Source organism: Dipteris shenzhenensis, chromosome 32 (genome assembly GCF_047967505.1).
Source record: "Dipteris shenzhenensis isolate YYH24624 ecotype China chromosome 32, Dip_SZ_1.0, whole genome shotgun sequence".
NCBI lineage: Eukaryota > Viridiplantae > Streptophyta > Polypodiopsida > Gleicheniales > Dipteridaceae > Dipteris > Dipteris shenzhenensis.
The window spans coordinates 36063780-36089456 of record NC_141627.1 but is presented as its reverse complement, the minus strand read 5'-3'; the positions used below and the strand labels follow the sequence as shown (position 1 = coordinate 36089456).

The 25677-nt window shown below is 46.2% G+C and overlaps 1 protein-coding gene across 4 annotated transcripts in view; it reads right to left on the bottom strand.

Moving 5' to 3' along the window:
* Positions 1-20724, bottom strand: part of LOC147880676 (Mitochondrial import inner membrane translocase subunit Tim17/Tim22/Tim23 family protein) — a 65992-nt gene extending 45268 nt beyond the window's left edge. For all 4 annotated transcript variants that reach the window (XR_015540599.1, XR_015540600.1, XM_087371255.1 and 1 more), the window contains exons 1-3: positions 20484-20724; positions 20294-20395; positions 19809-20064 (exon numbers count right to left, since the gene is read on the bottom strand). Coding sequence is in view for 2 of the 4 variants with exons in the window: in XM_087371255.1 (XP_087227381.1) it covers positions 19809-20064; positions 20294-20395; positions 20484-20528 (403 nt within the window). In the remaining 2 variants the exon portion in view is untranslated. The remainder of the gene's footprint in view (positions 1-19808; positions 20065-20293; positions 20396-20483) is intronic.
* Positions 20725-25677: the final 4953 nt, after the last annotated feature.

Sequence of the window (25677 nt, the reverse complement as noted above, 5' to 3'; positions counted from 1 at the left end):
GGAGATGAAGGAAAAACTCAATAGTACACTGCTTTAATTCATATTGATGGCGTAAATGCCCTGACTACGGTTGTACATGGTTGCCAAATTGGCATACAAAACTGTTACAAAAATTATATTTCGGATATATCTTGCTTAGGATATTATTACTTTAATCAAGTGTGACTATGGCAAAGTACTCCACAGGGGCGCACAGGACCCAACAAGGGTCCTAGTGGATACTTTGTGTGGTTAGTTGGGGACGCCTGACTAGCTTGTGTTTTGCCATGCTAGATGGTCGATATTGTTGGTGATTCCATGTTAATACTGATGTCGCTAGTGTTATTGGTGTTGTGCTTGATTATTGTGCTTTGAGCGCGGTTATGTTGGGATCAGTTGATTCGGTGATTCGTTCAATCGATTGTTAATAACTAATGTAATTGGCGGCTTGAGTACAGGTGATGGAACTCATAGCGAGGATTGGAGTTAGTGCGAGGGTACCAATGGAGGTGTCGCACAGTGCATTATTTATGACCATGGGCCAATTTGTATTTCTTTATTATTGCAAGTTTGAGCAATATATTTTGGAGGGACATAATTCAATTTGGGGCCCAAAGATGGCTATGTAAAGCAAATCCCTCATTTTGGAAGAGAGGGATAATTTTGGCTCCTGGTGCTTTTATGAAATATCATAAATACTCTAGATGAGGAAGGGTGAGCCACTCATCTAGGGGAGGGAGATTGTACCCAGCCTGTTGTCGCTTTCATGGTGTGATTTGTGTTCTTCTTCTCCAATTGATTAAGTGGTGAATTTGTGTGGAAGAGTTTACCTTTTTGGTTTCAAAAACTGAGCTAAATACTCCCCCTAATTACGATTGAGGGAGAGGGATCTATGCTGCTGATACGGCTGGTCCATGGGCCGACTAGCTGGTCAATTGACCAACCAGACTAGTCAGTTGACCGACCTGTTTAGCTCGATTCCATTGACCCGACTTGGTTCCTATTGAAGGCCGCCCCTAGACGACCCAATGGGCCTGCTAATTGGCCGTCAAACCACCCCAAGAAGGTTTGCAACTTTGCTGAGATTTGATGGCTGTGCAATTAGTTGTCACTGCCACCTGTGCCTAGCACTGGTGCATGTGCCATTCCCCTCTTCTGAACTTGTTGCAAGGTGGGTACCTTGCCCTAGCGACCTGAACTGCTGCACCATTGCTTGTGACTTTGGGAATTGCGAATGGAACCCCGTAGCTCGTGCCTGACTCATCCCTGGACTAGGGCTCACAACAGGGTCACGACGTACGACAAATGGGTCATACTGAGTGTCACAATGCTCCCTAGTGTAGGGGTGCATGTGACATTCCCTCCTAGTGAAATTCTCGATGATGATAGTTGCTGTGTGACTCAGTGAATCATGGCTTGTGACTTTGGGAATTGCGAATGGAACCCCGTAGCTCGTGCCTGACTCATCCCTGGACTAGGGCTCACAACAGGGTCACAGCGTACGACAAATGGGTCATACTGAGTGTCACAATGCTGCCTAGTGTAGGGGTGCATGTGGCATTCCCTCCTGGTGAAATTTTGGATGATGATAGTTGTTGTGTGCCTCAGTGAATCTGCCAAGCAAATGTGATCTTGATGACCACCAACAGTTGCTCGAAACTTGACTATCCTCCCAAGGAACTGGGGCATAACAATCTGTCATTAGGACTGATCTAGTACCACTCCAAGAGGCTGAGGAACAAATGCTCTCTTATGCTGACACGGCGGCTCAATAAAAACTCCCGAGAACAGGTACTGTTGTTAAGACTGGAAGCCGAACTGCTGAGACTAGTTATCCCACCATGCCACTACTACGAACTCCTGATCCTCGAATGGTATGGCACTCTAATAGGCTCTTGAAAAGATGAACTACATGCTATCCCCGTGAACTGCTGAGGACTCATTGGGCTGCTGACGTGGAGGCACTACACTCTGGAAGTCCATTGGCATGAAACTGGCTACCAACTGTTGGCATGCATTCTCCCCACTACCGAAGATCCACCGACATAGAAATGCTAGTGCTACTCCGAGAACCACTAGGTAATGAGAAAACCACTGAGGCTGGGCAACTAAAACTAAAAAAGTGGATACCCTAGAATTGTTGAGAACACCTCGTCTACCATGAATGACTGGTATGCCTCTCGAAAGGAGTGAGAGATGGCTGGCATAGCTTCTTCCTGATGGGATACTGGGACTAAGCATGTCCCCCTAAGAGACTGAGGAAGAACTAAGGCTAATGAGCACACCTCTAATGAATCGACCGAGCTACTGTCATCACCAATGGAACTGCCAATGTAGACACTGGTGGCTCGCAATCTGTTGGAGAGGACATTGTATGACTAACCTCCCAGAGTGAAGGAGACAATAATGGGAAGGCCTCGTCAACCTCTTTGCTAACTGGTACTACAACTGCTGCCTCTTTAAAGAATTGACAAAGGGGAGCTGCAGAGGGAACTACATGACTATCCTCACGGACTGCCGAGGAATCATCAACCTCCATACTAGTGATAGCTATGCCTGCAACTCCAATTATGAGGGTACTCCCTCCTACTAGGCCTGACACTGGCAAACCCCTGAGACGCCCTCTCATGTTGAGCATCATGGCCAGTGGGACTGAAAACTAAGCCCCCTAGTCCTGAACACTCCTAATGAGAAGGTGAAATGTTAGTCATGCCAACAAAAACTGATGTGGCCAACTGGGCTTCAAGGGTAGAAGCCCCATAGGAACTAACCGAGGCCAATGAAGAGACTCAGTCGCTGTTTACAGACTGGGTTGGCTCAGTTCCAGCCCTATAAAAGGGCCCCTTGGCTGCCCTCTTTCCTCATTCAGTGCTCCTGCCTTCAGCTCTCCTACAGCTCCACTTCAACCTCCTTCTTCAGCTCCTGAGATCCTCAGATCTGGTCCTGCTCTAGCCTCAGTCCCTTGGCCATCAGTTCAGCCTGATCTCAAGGTGACCACGCAGCACAACAGTCGGAGGTTTGGACCAGCAAACGGAGAGAGGTTTGGACACTGTTTCCTCATCTTTCCCAGCTCTCTTTACAGCTTACACAGCTCACTCTCAGCTCTATATTTCAGTCATCTCTCAGTTCTCTCATAGGATCTATCACTCCTAGTTTTCACTCTCTCACTCATGCAGTAACCCTGCCTTCTGGTAGACAGCACAAGCCTCTTCCTTGCCTTGCAGAAGCATCCTACATCGTCAGTGTGGACAGCACCAAGGTCTCGGTATTGGTCGGCATTGCCTCTCAAGTCTTTGGGTCTGCTATATGTGTGCACAGTGAGCCCTTCAGAAGCGCGTTCCGTGCTCTCTTGAAGAGTGTTCTTTGTATTTCTCAGTTCTCCAAGTATAAAGCAAGAGGGGGCCCTCAGTGGGTACAGGGACCCAATCGGTTGTCGACTCTACTCTCTCTCTACCCTCATCTCCTTTCTCTCTCTATGGTAAACAACGCCTATTCCTCGCTAAAAATTTAAAGAAGGTCTTGCTGTGAATTACACGATCAAATTACCGTTGCATGTTACATTGGTATCAGAGCTTCGGTCTGTATCCAGCTTGACTACCGCAAGTGTATAGTTGTGTTGAGATCCGGAAAGGACACACAATCAAGCGCCATGGAAGGGTCAAGAAAAGATTTCAACTTCGAAGACTTTGAATTGGAGAAAGACTAGCAACAAGATACGCTTCCGCCAAATGCTCAAGAAGTGATAGCGAACCTTCTAGAGTAGAATCGGGTCCTCCTGCAGCAACTCGAAGAACATTCATTCCAGCTAGAAGAAAGCAGAAGACAACTGGTCCAGACAAAATGTCTGGAGGAAAAAGAAGCAGAAAAGCCGCTGGAAGAAAGAGGAACCACAGATTTTGAAAAACTGCTCTTGTTGATGCGTGAGGAACGCAAAAATGAGAAGGCACTGCGACGCGTAGAGCTCGCCTAGGCAGAGAGGCAACAAAATCTAGACCGAGAGGCGATGCTTCTCCAACACAAACAGATGTTAGCCGCTATGCAGGCAAGGTTGAGCGCAACAGCCGTCTCCGCCACCCTTCGCCATCGACAAAGGTAACACCACTCACTCGGTCCACTCCAAATTTTGTTAAGTATGATGGTAAGTGTGACCATTCAGCAATTTTGCAATTTATTCATCAGTTTGTAGCTCATTTTCCATTTAGAACTGTGCCAAGGAACAGAAAGGAGACTGAGATAGCAGAGAACAAGGAATAACTGTATTGCTTGAATGTCTGTAGGGTGGATGTGATTGTCATCCATACAATTTGGCCTCTCTTATATAGAGAGTGAAGAGTCACACATGAAAAGGTGTGAACTCAAAGGGTATGTTCATGAAGAGGTGTGTACCCCTTGTGAAGGGTGTGACCCTTGATGAGAGGGTACATTACAATAGGAATGTCTCTTCATTAGAATGCCTCTTGTGAAGGGTTATGCCTCATTAGGAAGTGTCCCGTCGAAAGGGCAAGTGTCCCGTCGAAAGGTCATACCCTTCCACAAGTGTCCATTCATTAAACCATCCATAAGTCTAGAAAGAGAAAGGAATATGTCACAGATCGTGACATCCCCTCCCACTCAAAAGAAGACCCTGGTGGAGATAATGAACCGATGTAGAAAATATCATGGTAGATTCTGAAAATACTGCTGTAAAAGATCAGGGTACTGCTGTAAGTCTTCATCAGACTGCCAAGTAGCGTCGGAGTCGTCCAGATCTCGCCAAAGAACAAGGAATTCCATGATAAGTCGATGTCGAGTCTCTCGCTGTCGATGGTCCAGAATACGCTCAGGAATAAGGAGAACATAATCGTCTTCGATTTCTAGGACATAATCACCTGCAGGAGGAACTGCTTCATCGCCTGGAATGTACGTCTTTAGCCAAGAAATATGAAATGTTGGATGGATTTTACCCCATGATGGTGGTAATTCCAATTTATAACTTAAAGGTGAATTTTTCTTGACGATCCGGAAAGGTCCATAGTATCTGGATCGCAACTTAGGAAACACAGACTTAACCGTCTTATAGCGATGTGGGGCTACAAATAATAGCACCATGTCACCAGTGTTAAATTCCAGGTGACGTCTATGTTTGTTGGCAGACCGTTGATACCGCTCTTGCGCTTTTCGCATATGATCCCTGACTTGTAGTAGAATGTCTTGCATTTCTTGAACCAGTTGATCAGCTAGGGCCACTCGATGTTGAAGTACAAAATTTGTTGGTACAATCGGAGTGTGTCCATAAGCTGCTTGGAATGGAGTCATGCTGATGGCACTATGGAAAGAGTTATTATAAGCAAACTCAAGGAGTGGTAGATACTCTTCCCAGGCGGCGAGGCGTGACTGAACATAATGTCGAAGCATTTCTTCCAGAACTTGGTTGACTCTTTCAGTCTGGCCATCTGATTCGGGGTGGTAAGCTGAACTGAACAGTAGAGTAGTACCCAAAGATTCGAACAGTGAAATCCAAAAGTGACTGGTAAACTTAGGATCTCTGTCGGATATGATATTCTTGGGTAATCCATGGTGTCGGAAAATGTGTTGTATAAAAAGTTTGGCTATGTCCGGGGCCTGTGCACTGCTTTTGCAAGCAACAAAGTGTGCCAATTTGGACAAGCGATCAACAATTACCATAATCTGAGTGTTACCTCGGGAAGATCGTGGTAGTGTTGTAATGAAATCCATGGAAATACTTTCCCACCTTTCAGTTGGAACTAGAAGAGGCTGAAGAAGTCCTGTTGAAAGTCATCGACTTGCTTTCATTTGTTGACAGGATAAGCAAGATGTAACCATTTTGATGACATCTCGTTTCATCTGAGGCCAGTAGTATGTTACACTGAGTAACCGATAAGTCTTATTGATGCCTGGATGGGCAGCATAAGGAACTACATGGTGCTCTTTTAACAAAAGACGTCGAACATCCTTGTCATGTGGTACACAGACGCGATCTTGATAATACAGAAGGTCGTCCGTATAGGAATAGGATGAGAAAATCTTTTGTTCGGAAGTCGAAAGTTGATCTTTGGAAAGAACCTGTACTGCGGTGCCGAAGTCTTTATCATTGAAATACTTTCCTTTGAATGAATTCGGAACATCCACAGATAATGTAGAGATTACCATGGCTGATGCTAGAGGTAACCTGCTGAGAGCATCTGCAACTACATTGCGTAGTCCTGGTATGTACTCAATGGTCATGTGAAAGTTGGCCAGAAACTCAACCCAGCGTGCTTGTCGAGCATTCATGACTAGCTGAGTAAAGATGTACTTTAAAGAATGATGGTCTGTTTTGACCACAGAGTCGGCACCCATGAGATAATGTTTCCAAGAGCGATAAGCATGTACAACAGCAAGAAACTCCTTATCATAGACCGGATATCGGGTTTGGATATCAGAATGTTTATGGCTGTCGAAAGCAATAACTCTGCCTTCTTGCATCAAGACTGCTCCTGTAGCGATGTCGGAAGCGTCGGTCATGACCTCAAATGGAAGATTTGGGTCAGCAATAGCCATAACTGGTGTGGTAGTGAGTGCTTGCTTGAGTTGTTGGAAACTATACTCTATTTCGGGAAGCCACTGAAAAATTGCTGTGCTTTTCAATAATTCGGACATAGGAGCTGCGATTTCGGAAAACTGATAGACCTTTGTATGGTAGAAGTTTGCCAATCCGAGAAAAGAGCGGACATCATGAACATTCTTAGGAGTAGGCCAGTTGCGGATTACCTCGACCTTCTTGGGATCCACAGAGATACCTTGAGCAGAAATAACATGTCCCAAATATTCGAGTTGGGTCTTGAAGAACTCACTCTTCTCAATGTTGATGTAGAGAGAATTTGCACGGAGAACTTCAAAAACGTGGTGTAGATGTTGTTTGTGCTCATGTAGTGATCTGCTGAAAACGAGGATGTCATCGAGGTAAACGATGACGAACTTATCGAGGAAAGGCCTGAAGATGTCGTTCATTAATGTCATGAATGTGGCCGGGGCATTGTTTAACCCAAAAGGCATGACCAAACATTCATAGTGTCCATACTTTGTTCGAAAAGCTGTCTTGTATTCATCGCCTTCTCGTATACGAATTTGATGATAACCTGAACGAAGATCAATCTTGGAGAAGTGTGTTGCATGTAGAAGTTGATCGAAGAGGTCATCAATGCGAGGCAATGGATACTTGTTTTTGATAGTGAGCTTGTTGAGGGCTCGGTAGTCGATGCAGAGGCGCATAGACTTGTTCTTTTTTTCCACAAGTAGTACAGGAGATCCGAAAGGGCTGCGACTGGGCCGAATGTGACCTTTGTCGAGTAGCTCGGTGACCTGTCTTTGGATTTCTTCATTTTGAGTGTGAGAAACCCGATAAGGAGGTTTCGACGGTGGATTACTGCCGGGAATAAGTTCGATTGGGTGATCCACTGGCCGTCGAGGTGGTAACTGCTTTGGCAATTCCTGTGGAAAAAGATCCAGGTAAGGCTGGAAAAAAGGTTGGTTGAGAACTGGCTAGGAAATTATGAGAACAGCCACTGTCGATGAGGATGGTGACCGTTGTTCCACGAATCGATCCTTGAACACAAAGTACTTGAGTGGCCAGGGAAGGTTCGGGGTTGCTGGCAAGGCTCAAGTGGATGGTATTCGCCATTCGAACAGCTTTGCCTTTCTTGTCTTGTGCTGAGGTAGCATCTTCTTTTGGGGAAGTGCTAGGTTCCATATTAGAATTTTGCTTTGGTCGCTTGGGACAATCGAACCATCTATGGTCGCCTGTACAGATGGTACAAAGTCCTTTGGAGCTGGAGTTGTTCTTCTTGTCAGTGGCCGCACCTTTATGTTGGGGATGTCGGTAATGACTTTGTGAAGAAGAAGAAACACGATCCTTGGGGGAGTGCTTCTATTGGAATCCAGCAAATGATTTCGGAGGCTTCTGGGGATCTTGAGACTGTCGCTGACCTTGATTACCGAAGTTTTTTCGAAACCTGGTGTTATCTTGAGGGCGAGCACCTTTGGCCATAGGAGAGTTCTGTGTGCGATTAGCACTCTGCTTCCCTGTGTTTAGGAAATCTGTAATGCGCTCAGCGTAAGCAATAGCGCCATCTGTGGTGGTGATATTGGCTTTAAGAACATCAATGCGTAACGAGGGTTGTAGGCCTGAGATGAAAGCATGAAGGCGATCATCCTCAGTTAAACAATCAATCTCTAGCACCAATGTGGTGAACTGAGAGATATAAGAAGACAGGGAACCCGTTTGCTCCAACTGTCGAAGTTTTGATCGTGCTTGGAAGTCCGCATTGGCAAGTACAAACTGCTTACGGAGCACGTGTTCAAAACGTTCCCAAGTTAACACACTTTTTCCGTCCTTTAAGCGTCTTTGCCACCATAGAAATGCTGTATCCTTCAGGAGGGAGGCTGCCAAGGCGATCTTTTTGCCTTCCGTGAGGTCAACAGTGTCAAAATACATGCGCATTTTAGCGAGCCATTGGTCAACAGTTCGGCGATTACGTTGACCAGTGTAGGCTTCCGGAAGTTTGACGTCAAGTCGTTTTGTTTTGGAAGCTTGAAGTAATCGGTAGAGAGTACGCAATTCAGTGTTTTCTACCTCTAGTGGGAAAGAGTCCGCATCGTCATCGGGTTGCGTCACGTCGTCCTCTGTATGTGCTGGACTTCGAGAATCTTGGAGTTGTTGAACTTTTTGAACCAGGTCGGAGATGCTGTCCTGAAGCTGAGATATTTGAAGTTGTAATAGAGATTCACTTTGGACGTTGCCTTCAGGGATCTTTTTGGGACTTGATTCTTTAATCTCGGGAGAGGCTTCACGCGAGCGGTGCGACATGTCGGAAATCCCTGTAAGAAAAGCGCGAACTTGCGCTCTAGTTTGTACCATCCCTGAAAGAGGATTCGGGCTGCTCCCTGAGGTTGCTCATATTGGAGGGGGCAGGCGAGGCAGGATGGAACCACCCGTGGAAATCTGGTAAGGGAGGTCCTGTCGGAGGTAACACTGGAGATTCTGAAAAAGGTGTTACTGCTCGTGATAAGACAGGGGTAGGTAGCAGAGTCCACGGATCTGAAAAAGGGTAAGGAGCTGCTGTCGGAAGAGGAGGATATCCAGGGGAGGGAGTGCCTTCAGGATGTAAATACTGACTTGGAGAAGGTACACCCTGTAGAGGAGGATATCGGAGAGCTGAAGGAGGTGGAGAGTACCCTGGGGATGCCGAAGGTGAAGGGTAAAACTCTCTCCAAAAATGAACAGCAAACTCCTGAGGAATATCGTGTTCCGGATATCTTCGTGTCTCGTGGACCACAACCTGTACTGTGCTGAGGAAATAATGTAACTGAGGTGCCTCACGCAGAAGGTAGAGGATGTGATCCAAGTCACTCGGAGGGCACGTGACACAGAAGACCCAAGATGCAAAGGCTCCAAAATGGGCTGGCTGTGCAATTTGAACACGATATTGTGTAGTAGCAAGTGCCTGAGGTGTCCTTGAATGGCCGGGTGAATTACCAGGGGTTTCCATGCTTTAATGTGGATTCTTTCATTTGCTGTAATTTGTTAAAAAGAATCCTGAAAAAGCAGATTGGAAAGACTCCACCTGGCAATACTTTAATCTGCCAAGTGATTGCGTAGAAGAAGGCTGCAAATCGTTGTCCGGAGGTCCATGTTGCAGTGTTTTGCAAAGAGTGCTCGAGGCTTGTCTGGTCCGGGCTGTCAACGGGCTGTCTTCATTGCGAGAAATGTGGCAACTGGTGCTGAATTGGCAGGGTGAAAATGGCGAAACAAGGAGAGGGCAGCAGACTGTCAGGAAAAGTGGTATCCAGGGCTGCAAATAGGGAGCGGACTGTCAGCGAAAATGGCGAGGCAAGGATGGCAGGAAACAGGAAATGGCAGCGCAGATGACGAAGTAGGGCCTGGCAGCGCAGACTGATAAAGATCTGCGCTGACCGTACGGCGTGTACGGTACAGGCTGTACGGCCTGTACGGCAGGCTGGGCGAAAAATCGTACAAAATGTACGGACTCCCTGCGCAGGAATGTACGGCTGACTGCGCAAGCGTACGGCTGGCTGCAAAGTGGCGCAGGAGGGTACGGACGAGATGGCGCAGGAGGGTACGGACGTGATGGCACAGGTGATGGCGCAGGTACGGACGTCCGTACTGTTTCTGTCTTTTATTGAAGGAGAAGTTACGACTTTTCGCTAAGGCTGCCTAAAGGGTTAGTTGCCCCAAAAATTTAAATGGGGGTTTAGTTTAACCCTAGGGTAGTTAGGGTAAACCTAGGGGTAGGGGATGGGTTTAATTTTTGTCCCTTTTTACCCCTCTAGGTACCCTTTTGTAGGTACTTGGGGCCTAGGAGGTGTGCCTATTCGAAGGGGTGTGACCCTTGGAATAGGTGCACCTGTTCATGAGGGGATATGTCCCTATTGTTAAAAGGGATGCGACCCTGCATGAATAGGTATGTCCCTTTGCCCACGATGGGGTATGTCCCATGAGTGAGGAGTCGAGACTCGTCACCAAAAGGTGTGTCCCATGGTGGAAAAGGCGCGTCCCTTGGTTTTGGGACAGCCCAAGCACCTTAAAGGACACGATTTTGGTCGTGTCCATTCACATCAACTTGTGATGTGAGGGAGATGGAGAGGCCAGGATGACTTTAGGCCGGGTAGGCGTTTAAAAATTTTACGCTCATCCTCTCCATCTCTTCCATGCACAATGTGCACGGATGTCCTTCTAGCGGCAAAAATGTATCAGATCAGCGCTAGAAGGTGGGGGGCATTTCCTACAGGCAGGAGCGAATTTTGCTCTGATACCACTGTAAGAAATCCTAGATTTACTATATTTAGAACTGTGCCAAGGAACAGAAAGGAGACTGAGATAGCAGAGAACAAGGAATAACTGTATTGCTTGAATGTCTGTAGGGTGGATGTGATTGTCATCCATACAATTTGGCCTCTCTTATATAGAGAGTGAAGAGTCACACATGAAAAGGTGTGAACTCAAAGGTTATGTGCATGAAGAGGTGTGTACCCCTTGTGAAGGGTGTGACCCTTGATGAGAGGGTACATTACAATAGGAATGTCTCTTCATTAGAATGCCTCTTGTGAAGAGTTATGCCTCATTAGGAAGTGTCCCGTCGAAAGGGCAAGTGTCCCGTCGAAAGGTCATACCCTTCCACAAGTGTCCATTCATTAAACCATCCATAAGTCTAGAAAGAGAAAGGAATACGTCACAGATCGTGACAATCTCTCCCAGAATGGTTTGCCTGTGTTGACATACAGTAACAAGGTCATCACGCTAGCGCAACAGTTGGGTGTGACGGAGAGCGCCAAAATGAAGCAATTCATTCGAGGATTGCACATGAACATACGTTTTACCATTCGAAACTTCGATCCACCGAATTACGAGCGGGCGTTGACTATCGCACAAAATCAGGAGATGATGTTGAATGGGGGAAAGCCCAAGCAGGTCCAGAAAGATTCCAAAGCCCCGCAGCAGTCAAACAACACAGCGGGTAAGGATCAGAAGCAGGACAACCAGTTCCAAAAGAAAGACGGCCAGGCTTCTAGTCAAAAGGAGTCCAAGCCAAAGATGACTCTGGATGAAAAGGCTAAAGTGGATATTATGGGAGGCTATCTACAGCCCGACGAGCAAAAGCGGTACCACCAAGAACATCACTGCTTTCATTGCCACCACATCGTTGGGCATGGCAAGAAGGATTGTCCGAAGTGGCTTGCCGAAAAGGCTGCGAAAGCACCTACTTCGTCCAGATGAAAAGGCTAAAGCGGGTATTACGGGAGGCTATCTACAACCCGACGAGCAAAAGCGGTACCACCAAGAACATCACTGCTTTCATTGCCACCACATCGCTGGGCATGCATGGCAAGAAGGATTGTCCGAAGTGGCTTGCTAAAAAGGCTGCGAAAGCCCTACTTCGTCCGTCGCCAATGTATTGGCTCTTCCAGCCCCGCCTCCATCCTCAACTACGAATGCCGTCTTCCCTGCTTTGAACGCGTTCCCACGGTGGTCTTTCAAGGTAAGAAGGAGGGCAACTTCTCAGATCAAAAGAAGACGCTCATTTGAGCATACGACACAGCTAACGGGCATCAATTTATTGTCCTGTTCAATATGGGGAGTTCAAAAGATGTCATCTCCCCTCAGCTTGCCAAGACAGTGGGGTGCACCTTGGTGCCTCACGAGCTTGCAGTGGACGGGTTCACGCCCGGCTTGCACACACACATCACGCATAAGGCCATCCATTTCACTTTTTCAGTTCAGAAGGCCATGTTTACGTGGGATTTTATATCGACTCCTTTGATGGGGTGCGACATGATCCTCGGGATTCAGTGGTTCCATGAGCATGTTCCGACGCCTGATTGGCGGCAGGACACCTTCACGATTGTGGAATGTTTATCTGAGCCCGTCGTGATACGCGATGATCGGAGCATACCAGGGATTCCATTAATCTCTCATATTCAAGCAGGTCACGCCGCCCGCAAGGGTGCCATGTGTGCACTTGCTTATGTCCAGTGCCAAATCACTGCAGTTCAAGCCCCTCCTCCGATGGGGCAAGCAATGATGGATCTACTCCAAGAGTTCAAAGACATCAAGCTTCGGGACGATCTGCCACCCCAGCTGCCTCCCAACCGACCGAAATACCGTCCCATCGATCTACTTCCAGACTCGACACCTCCAAGTAAGTTCCCTTATCGACTTTCAAAGTCTATGGAGGGGGAGTTAGAGCAGCAATTGTCTCAATTACTGCGCGCAGGGTTTATAAGGCCTTCTTTTTCGCCTTTTGCTGCACCCATTCTATTTGTGGCAAAGAAGGATAAGTCCACACGACTATGTGTCGACTATAGAGCACTCAACAAGCTTACGGTAAGCAACAAGTTTCGTATGCCCCGCATCGAGTACATCTTGGAAAGACTCAATGGTGCAAGATTTTTTTCAAAGATTGACCTCAAGAGTGGCTACCATCAAGTCTGGATTTTTGAAGCTGACATCCCAAAGACAGCTTTCCGAATTGAGCGAGCTCATTACGAGTTCGTCGTCATGCCCTTTGGTCTGAAGAATGCACCACCAACATTCAACAAGATGGCATCCTAGGTATTCAAAGAGTATATTCGGAAGTGCCTGTTCATCTTTCTCGATGATATCCTTATCTTTTCCGCGACAGCCGAGCAGCATATTAAGGATGTGCGATGTGCCCTACAGTTATTACGTGATAAACAGCTATATCTCAATGCAAAGAAAAGTGAATTCGGATTGCTGGAAATTCAGTATTTGGGCTACATCATTAGTGCTTAAGGGATTCGATTGGACCTTGAGAAGATCAAAGCTATCACAAGTTAGGCTGTCCCCACGACAGCCCAGGAGATCCGCTCCTTTGTGGGTTTGTGTCAAGCATACAGCTCGCACATGGAGGGTTTCTCAACATACGCATCCCCTCTTACAGATTTCCTCAAGGGGGTAAAGACACACAGACAAAAAGTTCAAGTCACAGGCAAAGCTTTGCAAGCTTTCCACGACTTGCAACAGTTGGCCACAACAGCACCAGTTATGAGATTGCCTCTTGGGATGATCCATTTTTGGTAATCACAGACGCTAGCAATGTCACCATAGGGACAGTTTTACAGCAAAAGGATAGGCCCGTGGCATACTACAGCAGAAAGCTTAACGATGCCGAAAAGAACTATTCAGTGTATGATAGAGAGCTTCTCGGTGTCATCCAGGCATTAAAGCATTGGAAGCCTTTCCTATACGGACGGACTTTCACAGTGAAGACAGATCACCAAGCCCTTAAGTGGCTTCAGACAATGCCTAGTACGCAATGGAGCGATCGGCAACAGCAGTGGAGCCAGATATTCTAGCAGTTTGGGAGAATGATCGAATACGTTCTTGGCAAAAACAACCCCGTTGCAGACGCTCTCAGTCAAAAAGGTTCCATCAAGACCATTGAGCAGGCCATGAAATCAAAGGAAAGGATCTTAATAGCATGAAGGCACAGTACGCGGAGTCAGCAGAGTTTGGCACGCAGTTCCAGTTAGCCACGACGCTTGCTCCAGGCCATTACTAATTAGAGGATGGTTGGCTTTTCTATAAGAAAAGATTATGTGTACTCAAAGACAAACGGCAGTTGCTTCTTCATGATGCCCATGACACCCTTACCAGTGGTCACAGAGGTATCAACGGGACTTTGGAGAAGTTAGAGCGCTATTTCTATTGGTCAAAGATGCAGAAGGACGTATATGGCTATGTGCAGAATTGTCAAATATGCCAAAAGGTCAAGGCTTCCCACAAGAAAGCGGCAAGCTTACTTATGCCATTGCCAATCCCCGTTGGTCCTTTTCAGGACATAGGTATGGATTTCGTGGGGCCACTTCCAGCATCCGCAGGTACGCGTAATACTCAATGTCTTACTATTGTTTGTCGCTTTAGTAAATATTGTATGCTCATTCCCTGCAAACAAACGGCCAGCGTTGAAGATGTAGCTCGTTTGTTTATCAAGTATTGATATCCCATTGGAGGGTTGCCAAAGACCATCACATCCAACAGGGACTCAAAGTTTACGTCTAACTTTTGACCAGCCTTGTTTGATAATTTTGGTACTAAGCTGCAGATGTCCAGCACTTTCCATCCGCAATCGAACGGCGAGACAGAAAAGTATAATGGTATGGCATTTGATATTTTGAAATCATACTGTCATGATGCTCAGGGAAAGTGGGAGCAGTTTCTTCCGCTTGTGCAGGCCATTCTGAACGATACCTATTCTTCGAGTATTGGTCGCACACCTTATGAAGCAGCGTTTGGATGGTGATTTACCTCACTCCTCACCCGGATGGTGTCTCCATCTCTTGAAGCCAACAAAACCACCGAATCAATGGTAGAGATTACGGAGTCCGTGACAGGCCGCATCGCCAAAGCTCAAGCATCGTATACGCGCCAGGCTAACAAGTCCAAATGAGATGTCCAATATAAAGAGGGTCAATGGGTGTATTTATGCATTATCAAGCAAAGATTGAAGAAGGAGGGCAAGCGATGCCCTAAGCTATCCTTCAGGAGCTTCGGACCATTCCCTATTATTCAAAAGATCAACAATGTCTCAATGAAGTTACGCCTACCAGACACTTGGACTATGCATAACGTGTTCCATGAAGCTTGGTTGAAGCCATATTTTGGACCTCCTCTTTCAGAGATTTCCGATGAGCAACAACTTGAAGTTCTTGATGAAGCTGAAGTTTTGCAGCCTGAACAGATCTTTCTTCATAAATTCAAGCATGGGTCAGGACGCAGGATCCGTGAGTTTTACACCAAGTTCCATCATCGAGGTACCCATGAAGCAGTGTGGTTGCACGAAGATTTTTTCCTGGAGTTTCCCCAGATATTGGCGGACTACTTGGAAGCAATGAACCTACCGCCAAGTTAAGAAGGAGGGAATGTCACATGCACCCCTGCACTTGGGTGCAAGGTGACACACTGGCTACATCAACAAGTGCATTATAGTTCCCATAGGAGATTTTGTCATATGCTATGACCCCTTTGTGAGCCCTTGTCCAAGGACAGTGAGGCACAAGCTACATAGGTCAGTCTCTCAGCCTTAGGTCAAGTCAGTAATTCAGTTCTTGTTCACTAGTACCCACTGGAGAACAGTAGGTTAAGTGTTTCCATCTTATAGGTTAGGTCTTAGCCTAGGTTAGGAGCCCCTTTAGGGACCCCAAAGGCTGGACAGGTAAGCAGGGAAGGCAGCCTGCAAAGGCTGCCCAAAAACTCCCCTGGCAAATGAGCCAGGGAGGGCTTTTATAGGCTGGTTGTAGGCCAACCAGTCTGTAAAACAGACCGACTCAGTCAGCTGTTTACAGACTGGGTTGGCTCAGTTCCAGCCCTATAAAAGGGCCCCTTGGCTGCCCTCTTTCCTCATTCAGTGCTCCTGCCTTCAGCTCTCCTACAGCTCCACTTCAGCCTCCTTGTGCAGCTCCTGAGATCCTCAGATCTGGTCCTGCTCTAGCCTCAGTCCCTTGGCCATCAGTTCAGCCTGATCTCAAGGTGACCACACAGCACAACAGTCGGAGGTTTGCACCAACAAACGGAGAGAGGTTTGGACACTGTTTCCTCAGCTTTCTCACCTCTCTTTACAGTTTACACAGCTCATTCTCAGCTCTATATTTCAGTCATCTCTCAGTTCTCTCATAGGATCTATCACTCCTAGTTTTCACTCTCTCACTCATGCAGTAACCCTGTCTTCCGGTAGACAGCTCAAGCCTCTTCCTTGCCTTGCAGAAGCATCCTACATCGTCAGTGTGGACAGCACCAAGGTCTCGGTATTGGTCGGCGTTGCCTCTTAGGTCTTTGAGTCTGCTATACGTGTGCACAGTGAGCTCTTCCAAAGCGCGTTCCATGCTCTCTTGAAGAGTGTTCTTTGTATTTCTCAGTTCTCGAAGTATAAAGCAAATTCTCCCCTGATTGGGGGAGGGGGCCCTCAGTGGGTACAAGGACCCAATCGGTTGTCAACTCTACTCTCTCTCTACCCTCATCTCCTTTCTCTCTCTATGGTAAACAACGCTCATTCCTCGCTAAAGGTTTAAAGAAGGTCTTGCTGTGAATTACACGATCAGATTACCGTTGCATGTTACAATGGAACAAAAGTTCATATCCACTGATAAGGTGAGAACATTATCTAGTTGCATCTAGGAACATGCCCAAACTCAACCAATACAACAGCCTAACATTATGCATGAACATAAAAGCCTCAAGGATGAGTTGGTGTCACAAAGTACACAGGCATCCTCTCCTTTATTGGATAAATCACATTGAAAAGTGTTCCACTTGTATGCTTGAACACAAAAAGCAAGGATTCCTAACACTACAACAATCGCTCCTCTTGTCTCTCCTCAGCCGTCCAGTGAAGTTGGTCTCACAGACAGCATGCATAGGTCCAACCACTGGGACGGATAGCTGACTAATTGGTAGATGACCAGCAGCTTCCCCTTGTTGTTCCTTTATTTGGGTTTTCTCTCTCTCTCGCAGCCACAGCACGAATATTTTATATTTTTCTCGTCACAGAAATCAGCCTTGGCTATGGCTGCCTGTCTACTGCTTTCATTGTAACTGGGTTTTCTTAAGTCTAGGAGAAAATAACAGGGGGTGGAGATGTCACATCAAAAAATGTATGATACAAGGGGGGGTGGGTTGACTCTCGTGGTCCCCTCAGGCCCTAGTGTTAATTCCTGTGTTATTAGTGGGGCACAATGGCTATGGGCAGACAAGCAACTCCTGGTTGCCTGACACCCTCTTTCCTTCATAGACAGGGGCTCAAAGCACAATCTACAGCAGAAGAAAGCCAAGCAAAAGGTGTTCTCTCTGTGGCATGAAAACTCTCCCTTATCTTCTTTTCAGGATAGATATTCGATATCCTGATAATTCTTTGGGGCACGTGGTTGATTGAGAGAAGCCTTTTCATCAACAGCACTATTTTGACGTAAAACCATGAGATGTGTTGAACCTCTGCAGTATCTGTGGTGCTGCATTGAGGTGTTTGCGATTCCTGCAATGTTAAGGCACTTGCAGCCTTTCCGAGCTGTTCATGCTCTTCCCTCTTGTTTCGAAGTTGCAGTTATCTTTCTTCTATAGTACAAACCATGTGTAGGGCATCAAAGAGCCCCATTGTTTGCCGACAAATTTTGATTGCTTCCAAATTGTCCCTTCGACACAGGATGATGCCGTCTGCAAATTAAATTTCGATTCCCCCGCTAGCTGTGTGTTCCTTGACAATTGCTTTAGCCTGATAGTATCATGAGCTTCAAAATAGCTTAGCTTAAAGTATTGACATTAGATTGATTATAGTGATTAGCTTGAACTAAAGCTATGCTTCCTATATTTATGGATGGTTTGCTCTTCCTCATTAGATACTTCACATTATCAATCCAAGATGATTGCATGGCTAATTTGTTGGCATTAAGATAGGGTCCTTTGAGCTACGCCACATTGAGAAAATGAATTTTCTTCCAATTCATGAAGCCCCCAATTGAAACAAAGCTTCTATGGATGTCCTTGCTAGAGGCAAACAAGGCAACGAAGACATTATTTGGCCTTGTTCAGGAAGATCACATCTACAGGCAATAAGTACTTGTGGTTTTCACAAAAATTGCAAATTGCATGTTGCAAATGATTTCTTTGTGTCTTCATTTCTATTTGTTTCCTTTCAACTCAGTTGACTGAGAAGGGAGAGTCCTTACTGAGTACAAGGGTGAGTGGCAGCGCTTCCACATCCATTTTGAGGATGTAGAGGGAGCTCTTTGACTGTTCACTCAAACCAGCAGCTAGGTGCATGCACACACACTGGGTCCCAATAGTGATTGGTCACACCTCAATAGTTACAAGAGCTAATATTAGAAATCACAGCTCCTCCCTTTCAGCTGGAAGCAGCTTTCCAGATCATGATTTTCCTACACTGATTGTTCCAACCTTAACGTTTACAAGAGCTCATGATTTTCCTACACTGGAAAGCTGGAAGCAGCTTTCCAGATCATGTTTTTCCTACACTGATTGTTCACGCCTCAACATTTACAAGAGCTCATGGTAGAAATTGCAGCTTCTCCTTTTTAGCTGCAAGCAGCTTTCCAGATCACCAATTTATCTTTGGTGATTCCATGGCAAAATGAGCTCGTCAATAGGCTGCTCAGTGGACACAACGCAACTGTTCTGGTATAGGTAAGACAGACTTTGTGCTCTAAATAAGCGATCGACCATCTCATCAAAGAATATATTTCACAATTGAAGATTGAGTGCGCTTCTCTCCCCCAATCTAGGAAGAAGTCTACGAACATTTTACGTGCCTCACCTCTATCAGACTCATCCAGCACCTAAGGTATGTAGCATCCATCTCTCTCATGCCACACACATGGACTTGGGATAACTTTGGATTTCCTCTCACCAGCTCATATCAGGACAGGTATCCGCAAAAGGCTGTGATCCCTATGGAACACAAAATATGCAAACACTATGCCCTGGGAAAGGTCAAGTCAGAGAAGCACTTCGTTTTCAGATGCAACCTTGTAAGAATCATTAGAGTTCAGCACTACTGGGCCTTTTGGAATGCTTATGACTCCCTGCCACGCTTCATTCAACTCCTTGATAAGCATGGATAGGCAGTCTTGTGTCTCGATGTACAATAGTAGATAGTACCAAAATGGAAGAGCCCAAGTGCTTCGACCAATAAGAAACCAGAAATCCTGCAGACAGAATTGATCTGAGAGTGGACACTCATCTGAAGAAATGGTGATACCTCCTCAGAACCTCTCCGTCAAGCCCCTTGGTCTGCTGGAAAAGTCTCAATATTAGGGACAAAAGTGGTAATCGATAGAGTTGTCTACGCTGACTTCTACTCCCGGTCTGGGAAAAAGAATTATGGCGAGTGCTTGGAGTTTGTCAATCTTCCCATTGAAGAGCCTCCCCTTGCAACAAAGTCGATGATGAGAGAGACTGTCTTCTGTCTGACAGCAATGACTAGATCGGGACTATAAAAAAGGCCCTTAAATCTGTAACTAACACCTTGTTCCAGAGTTGGCATTAGTTAGGCAACCTTGCTCGACAATTCGAGTTATAAGCTTGTGACAGCGTAACTAATACCTTGTTCCAGAGTTGGCATAAGTTAGGCACCCTCACTTGACAATGCGAGCGTTGTGCATACAGCAGCACGTAAGCTTGAACCTTACTAGTCTACGTTTTTCATGCATCCTAAACTAGTACATTGCAAACAAGAATAGATATAAAAATGCTCACATTCTAAAACATCTACTTCAAATCCAGTAGAATCAGGTTTAGTAAGTACATAAGAGACCCAGAGTGGCTGCTGTCAAACTTCCAGCTGCAACTACATTCAAAGTATCATGCACTTTACGCTCAATAGCCAAATATTGGTCCACAGCGCAAAACATAGCAGTGAACAGTCCAAGTTTAGCGCCCCCAATGGCTGTGCCTCGTGCAACTCGCAAAACTTTGTACTCCATTATTTCTCTTATGAGATTACGTCGTTGTCTGGGACCGACTGTGCTAGACTGCTTAGCAAGAAGTGCTTCTTCCTGCTCCTGCGTATGGCACAAATAACGTAAGCAACAAAAGGAATATATTATCATGACAAGACAGCAGAATGCCATAGTCATGTTGCTAACATTAGAAGTTACAGTATCATTCATTCGTAAACATAGATCGTAGGGATAAGCATGCAAGCTGACGAAGACCGACATAATCGCAGTAAAGAAGTCTTAGGTGAATTTCCAATTACAGCAACCATTAAATAAATATTTGGCAACTTACAGAGAAGACCATGGCCTCTTTACAGCCTCCATAGAGCATGCCTGCTAAAACTCCAAATGTTGTCTTTGTTCCCCACGTCTGAAGCTCGGCTTTAAGTGCAGCCTGGCAAGGCAGAAATCCATTACGGAATTGACATATTTCTCGAGCACGATAAGTTCGGATCGCGCAAAAGAACAAACATGATCCGAACCTTTTGAGCAGCTTTGATGGGATCTTCAGGGGCAGGGGAAGCCATTCTTGAAAGTAATGCAAAATCTTCTAGATCAGCATCGCGCAGCGCTGCAGCTTAACTAAGCTAAACACTGAGGGCCTGTTTGCAGGTTATGAGCTTAATGATTGAACGATTATACAAATGTCATAGAGAGAGAAAGCAACACTACCAATTGAGAAGCGAGAGGATGTGGCAACATGAGCTGGCTTGTTTGAGACATTAGGGCCGAAATGCTTGTCTCACCAATGGCCGTCGCCGACGGTCGGGTGCTTTGGTTCACACCACCCGACATCCATGACTTACACTTAAGGCTCCAATTAATTATCCCCAAAGCGTGATTGGTGCCAATGACCGGGCCCCTCCCCGTGAGGTTTCATATCACGATTTGTGGGAAGTTATGTCAGCCACCCCTGGTGTTGGGTGGCCTTGAGGTATTGGACTCAAAACTTCTGTTTCAATGTCCAGGCTCATCCCTCCTACTGAGCCAAGTAGAACGGTAGCCTTTCACACCACCTTTTTAAGGATGGGCTCCCGTTCTATGTGTATCTTTTCCCCACCATCTACGAGGGGCAAAACCACTCGTGGCCTAGGCTCCCTCGAGGGAGTAGGATGCGAGCAACTAGCTCTTGGTGAGTCAACGCCCAAACCATCGGAGTTACCACTCCTCCGCTAAGGGGTCCCCCTGTTACTTACACTGGTATGCAATGTTTTTTTTCTTTAGAGCTCTACTTCCCCTAGGATAAATTTACTCATTTGGGCAAGGCATCCCATTCTATTAGGCCCTTTCCAAAGATCCTAGTGGATGCTCACTGCGCACCAATACACGTATTTATCAAAGGTTGCCATGGAGATTCAATAATCATTCTCAAGTATTGTCTGATGTCTCAACAAAGCAGAGAATAGGCTTAACTTCAAGTCCTCCTCCTTCACAGATAGGAGTTTCAAAATCAAGGTCAAAGTGTGTCCCCTCTCCTATAGGGGGTATGCTACCTCCATCCCCCAAAATGTGTTGAATCTTCAACCATCAAACAAGTGCCCTTCATCTTTTCCAAAGTGATGGGACAGATTAAGTAGGTGAATTTGAGAGTTCTTAAGATAGGCTAATTCAACACTCCCTCCCTTACAAACCAATAAACCAGGTGAAATTGAGGGTCTTTGAGGTCAACTAGTTGAACGGACTATCAAGATTGGCTAATTGAACCATTCAAGGGTCTATGTGTCCTACAAACGTCTTCAAATATTTCACAATTGTCAATGTATGCCTGCCTAGCATGAGCCATTCATTAAGCTGCATGATGCTTGAGGATTGAGCATACAAAATGTTGAACCCCTTGAAAGGACAAACTAAGTGGCCATTTGCTAGTAGAACAATACCCTTCACCTAATTCCATGCAATCTTTTATACAAGGAATTTGAGGATAAGGGGAGAGAGAGAGAAAGAGAGAGAGAGAGAGAGAAGAAAGAAAGTTTATTAAAGTCTTCGGAAGACCTATGGGTCTATGAGACTGTGAAAATCCTGGTACAAATGAGCTGTGAGGAAACGAGCATCCACACCAATGCAGAATGCAAAAAATGCAAAATGATAGTACTAAGTACAACATAGTCATGTCAGTGGTCGACTACACATCAATCTCGTCATCATCACCATCATCATCATCAGGACAGTAGGGTGGATGAGGCAATGAAGGCATGAAATCGACGATAGAGTGTTGTCAACTACTCACGGGTAATGTCTCCTGGTCATAGCTCTACGCCTAACAAGGGCTACAGTAACCCCTATTGGTCGAGCTCCGTGACTCTGAATAGAGAGGGGATATCCCCAAGTGTAACCTGCGCATCGACCCTCTGTCTGAGCTGTCAAGTCACTGGCTCTGGGTCATGGTCATGTCGAGGCCTCGTATCGTGGGGGTCCGTGTGATCTAGCAAGAAGAACTCCGTGATAGAGCTCTGAGAGGAATATGCCAAGGAAGAAGTCTACTCTTGTCTCCGTGATCAAAGTAGCCACTCGCGGTGCCGGATTGCCTCATGAATGAAATCCGCCAAGCATCTCTGGTCTGGATAGGAGAGGAATCGGGACAAAACCCCAGAGCTATCTCTGAAGAGGCAATGGAAACGCCCTCAGAACTCATAGTAAACAGGACACTTGAAGATGAAGTGCTCCTCCATCTCAACCTCCTGTATGTCACATAATGTGTATATGCGCCTCTCCTTGGGTAGATTATTTGCTCTACCACTCTCGATACGAAATGTGAAGAGGCATGAAACTGCCCAATAGAGATCCTCAATGAGTGGGGTAAGTTGATATGCATGTATCCTGGTGGGTCAATGAAACCCTGCTCTGTGATATGCCAGCAGTGATCCCTATAGAAGCTGAGCTTCATTGGAAGATCGCTCGGTCCCAGCCAGGTCCAAAATGTGTGTAGTTGTAAGAGATCCTCCCGAATGACCTGGTTGGCCTCGTGCGACATGAGGGAAGAAAACATAGCATCCATACTATACTGAAAGGGAGGGAGTCTGTCCATGTGGAGCCCCATTCGCTCAAACCCTCTCTCTGTGTGTGCATACCAGCATCTCTGGTCACCTCCTGCTGAACATGCCATAGAGGAGGATAATGTTAGCCATGGTAGTCTATTGCGACCAAAAGCGTAATCCCTATACTCCTTGACTCGATACAGATATGTTATGACCTGAAATGCCCGCATCTAGCTGTAATGGGGATGACCCAAACTCAGCCTGAATGATCTGGTGAGGAATGGATGGCTTACCATGAAACATCTGTGATCGCATGAGTACCTATAGCCGCTCCACATGAGCCCTTTCTATATCCAACAAATTTGGCCCCTAGCAAGGGCTGCCATACATCCCCAGTGGGCAGACCAAGGAGTCAAAAAGCAACCCCTTGGCCCGTGGATCCTAAAAGTGCGAGCTGAAGCACTGCCTCTCTAGTCTGGCCAATGAAGAGTAACCCCTACCCAAGCGGGCTTGCCTCGCAGGTTTTATAGTGAAGATGGGTCTAGAGAAGACAACTCCAAGATACATGTATAACGAAACCATCTCAACAGGTGACCCATCAAAAGTGAACTACTCCTAGTGCATGACGGCTCGAGATGTATTAAAGATCATAACCTCAGTTTTACCAAGGTTGACCTTCAAATCATGAGACAAAAAAACTGTAGTGCGCCAAGGTGTCTCTGGAGCCCCTCTCCTGAGGAAGACAAAAGTGCCACATCGTCTACATACAGCAATATCCAAATCAACATGCCAGTAAGAGAGCATCCATCCCCCCCGTGTCTGCATCACTATCTCGAGCTTGTTGTGAATGTAGAGGTCAAACAGGGTAGGTGATAAAGAACACCCTTGTTTGACCCCAATAGTGCTCATGATCTCATTTGTCCACCCAGACCCTACCTGGACTCCATATGAGACTCTCGTAAAGTGCCATGACAGCCCAAATGATCTCCTAATCATAACCCAAATGCTGAAGGCGTTGGAGAAGACAGGCTCTGGAACCGTATCAATGGAACCGTATCAAATGCTTTGCAAAAATCCACAAAGCAAAAGTAAACCCTCTGCTTCCATGCTCTCGCCTCCTCGATGATACACCTGAGCATGAGAATGTGATCCATGGTTCCATGATCACGTTGGAATCCAGCCTGTCCTGCTGCTTTAAGTCCTTGACACCCTACAAATCGACTGACCTCAAAATCAAGCACTGATGCATAAATCTTGGACATGACATGCCCAATCATAATGGTCCTGTAATTCTTTGGGCTCATGGGATCCCCTACCTTGTGGATGGGTGAAATAGTGTTAATGGTCCAGGTGCATGGAAACCCCAAACAAACAGCTTCATTAAAGAGCTTTGCTAAGATCAGGGCCAGGAGGTTAATCCCATATGCAATGAACTCAATGTATAGCACCTCATGATCCTTCGCTTGGCCATTATGAAGTTTCATTACTGCATCCTTCACTCCTCCCCTAGTGAAGAGGGTACAGGATGTGGGGCGTGGCATATGTGAGAGGTCAGGAACTGGCTGATTTGGGATATCATATAGCGTGTGTGCATAGTTATACCAAACTTGAGTGTTAGTGAGTGGTGAGGGGGACCGTCCCTCTAGAAATATCTGCCAAAAGTCCTTAGAGTTGTTACTAAACAACATGTTCAGTAGTTCTTCCTCGTTCCAGTGAATGGAATCTAGTTTCTTTCTACGTACCAGTCGACAATACTCACGTAACGTCTCTGGTTCGCTCAAAATATTGTTTTTGGTTTCAAATCTGAGCTAATGGCGTAAAGCTTTACACTCATCATCGGACCAACTATTACAAGGTACGGTCCCACGTGGTGGTGGGCAGGTGGAGCGAGTGGTGTGAGGTTTCAAGCATAGAGGGTAGCCATGTGTAGTGAGTGGGTGATCAGGGTAGCACGGTCCTCTAATAGGCGTATGAAGTCAATATAAGTGAGAAGTGTGTACAGACGGCCTGAGTAAATAGGTGAGAGATCACGGTCCGAAGCATATGTCATGATAGGTGGAGCAAGGAGTCTGTGGGGTGGAAGGTGCTATGCGACAGGGAGTGGAAATACTAAAGAAAAGGTAGGTATGATCAGCCCCTGGAGGAAGAGGTGCTACAATAAAGTCAGTGATGCGAGATGTGAAGGCATGGGATTCCATGATTGAATCAACAACGCTAGAGCCCCCCCCCATGTGGAAAGCATGTGAGACCACCTGAGGCAATGGGCCATCTATCAAGACCATTATAAATAATGAGATCATGTATCCTGCCTAAATCCAATAGAGCCTACCCGTAAGATGTGATTGGGCCTCTCGTCTGTCAACCAAAACCCATAGCATACTTGCTCCCTCAAGGTCAATGTATGGCAGTAGAATGGAATCATCTCTGAAGTTGAGGAGTGGTAACTGACGGGCACCTATCCTCGCATTGAAGTCCCCAACTAGGAAGACTTCTCCGCCGCTCGAGAAGTCAGCAATGGACTAATAAAGAGCTGCAAATGGAGATGTCTCAGCCTCATCTCGAATATCTCTAGCAAAGTGGGAGGTCTCGAGAGGGAAGTATCATATTGCAACAAACAGATCTCGACTGTCCATGTGTCAGCAGATCTGGATCCAAAGAAACCTAGAATGTGTATCTCTCTCTACTGAGATGGTCCCCAAAA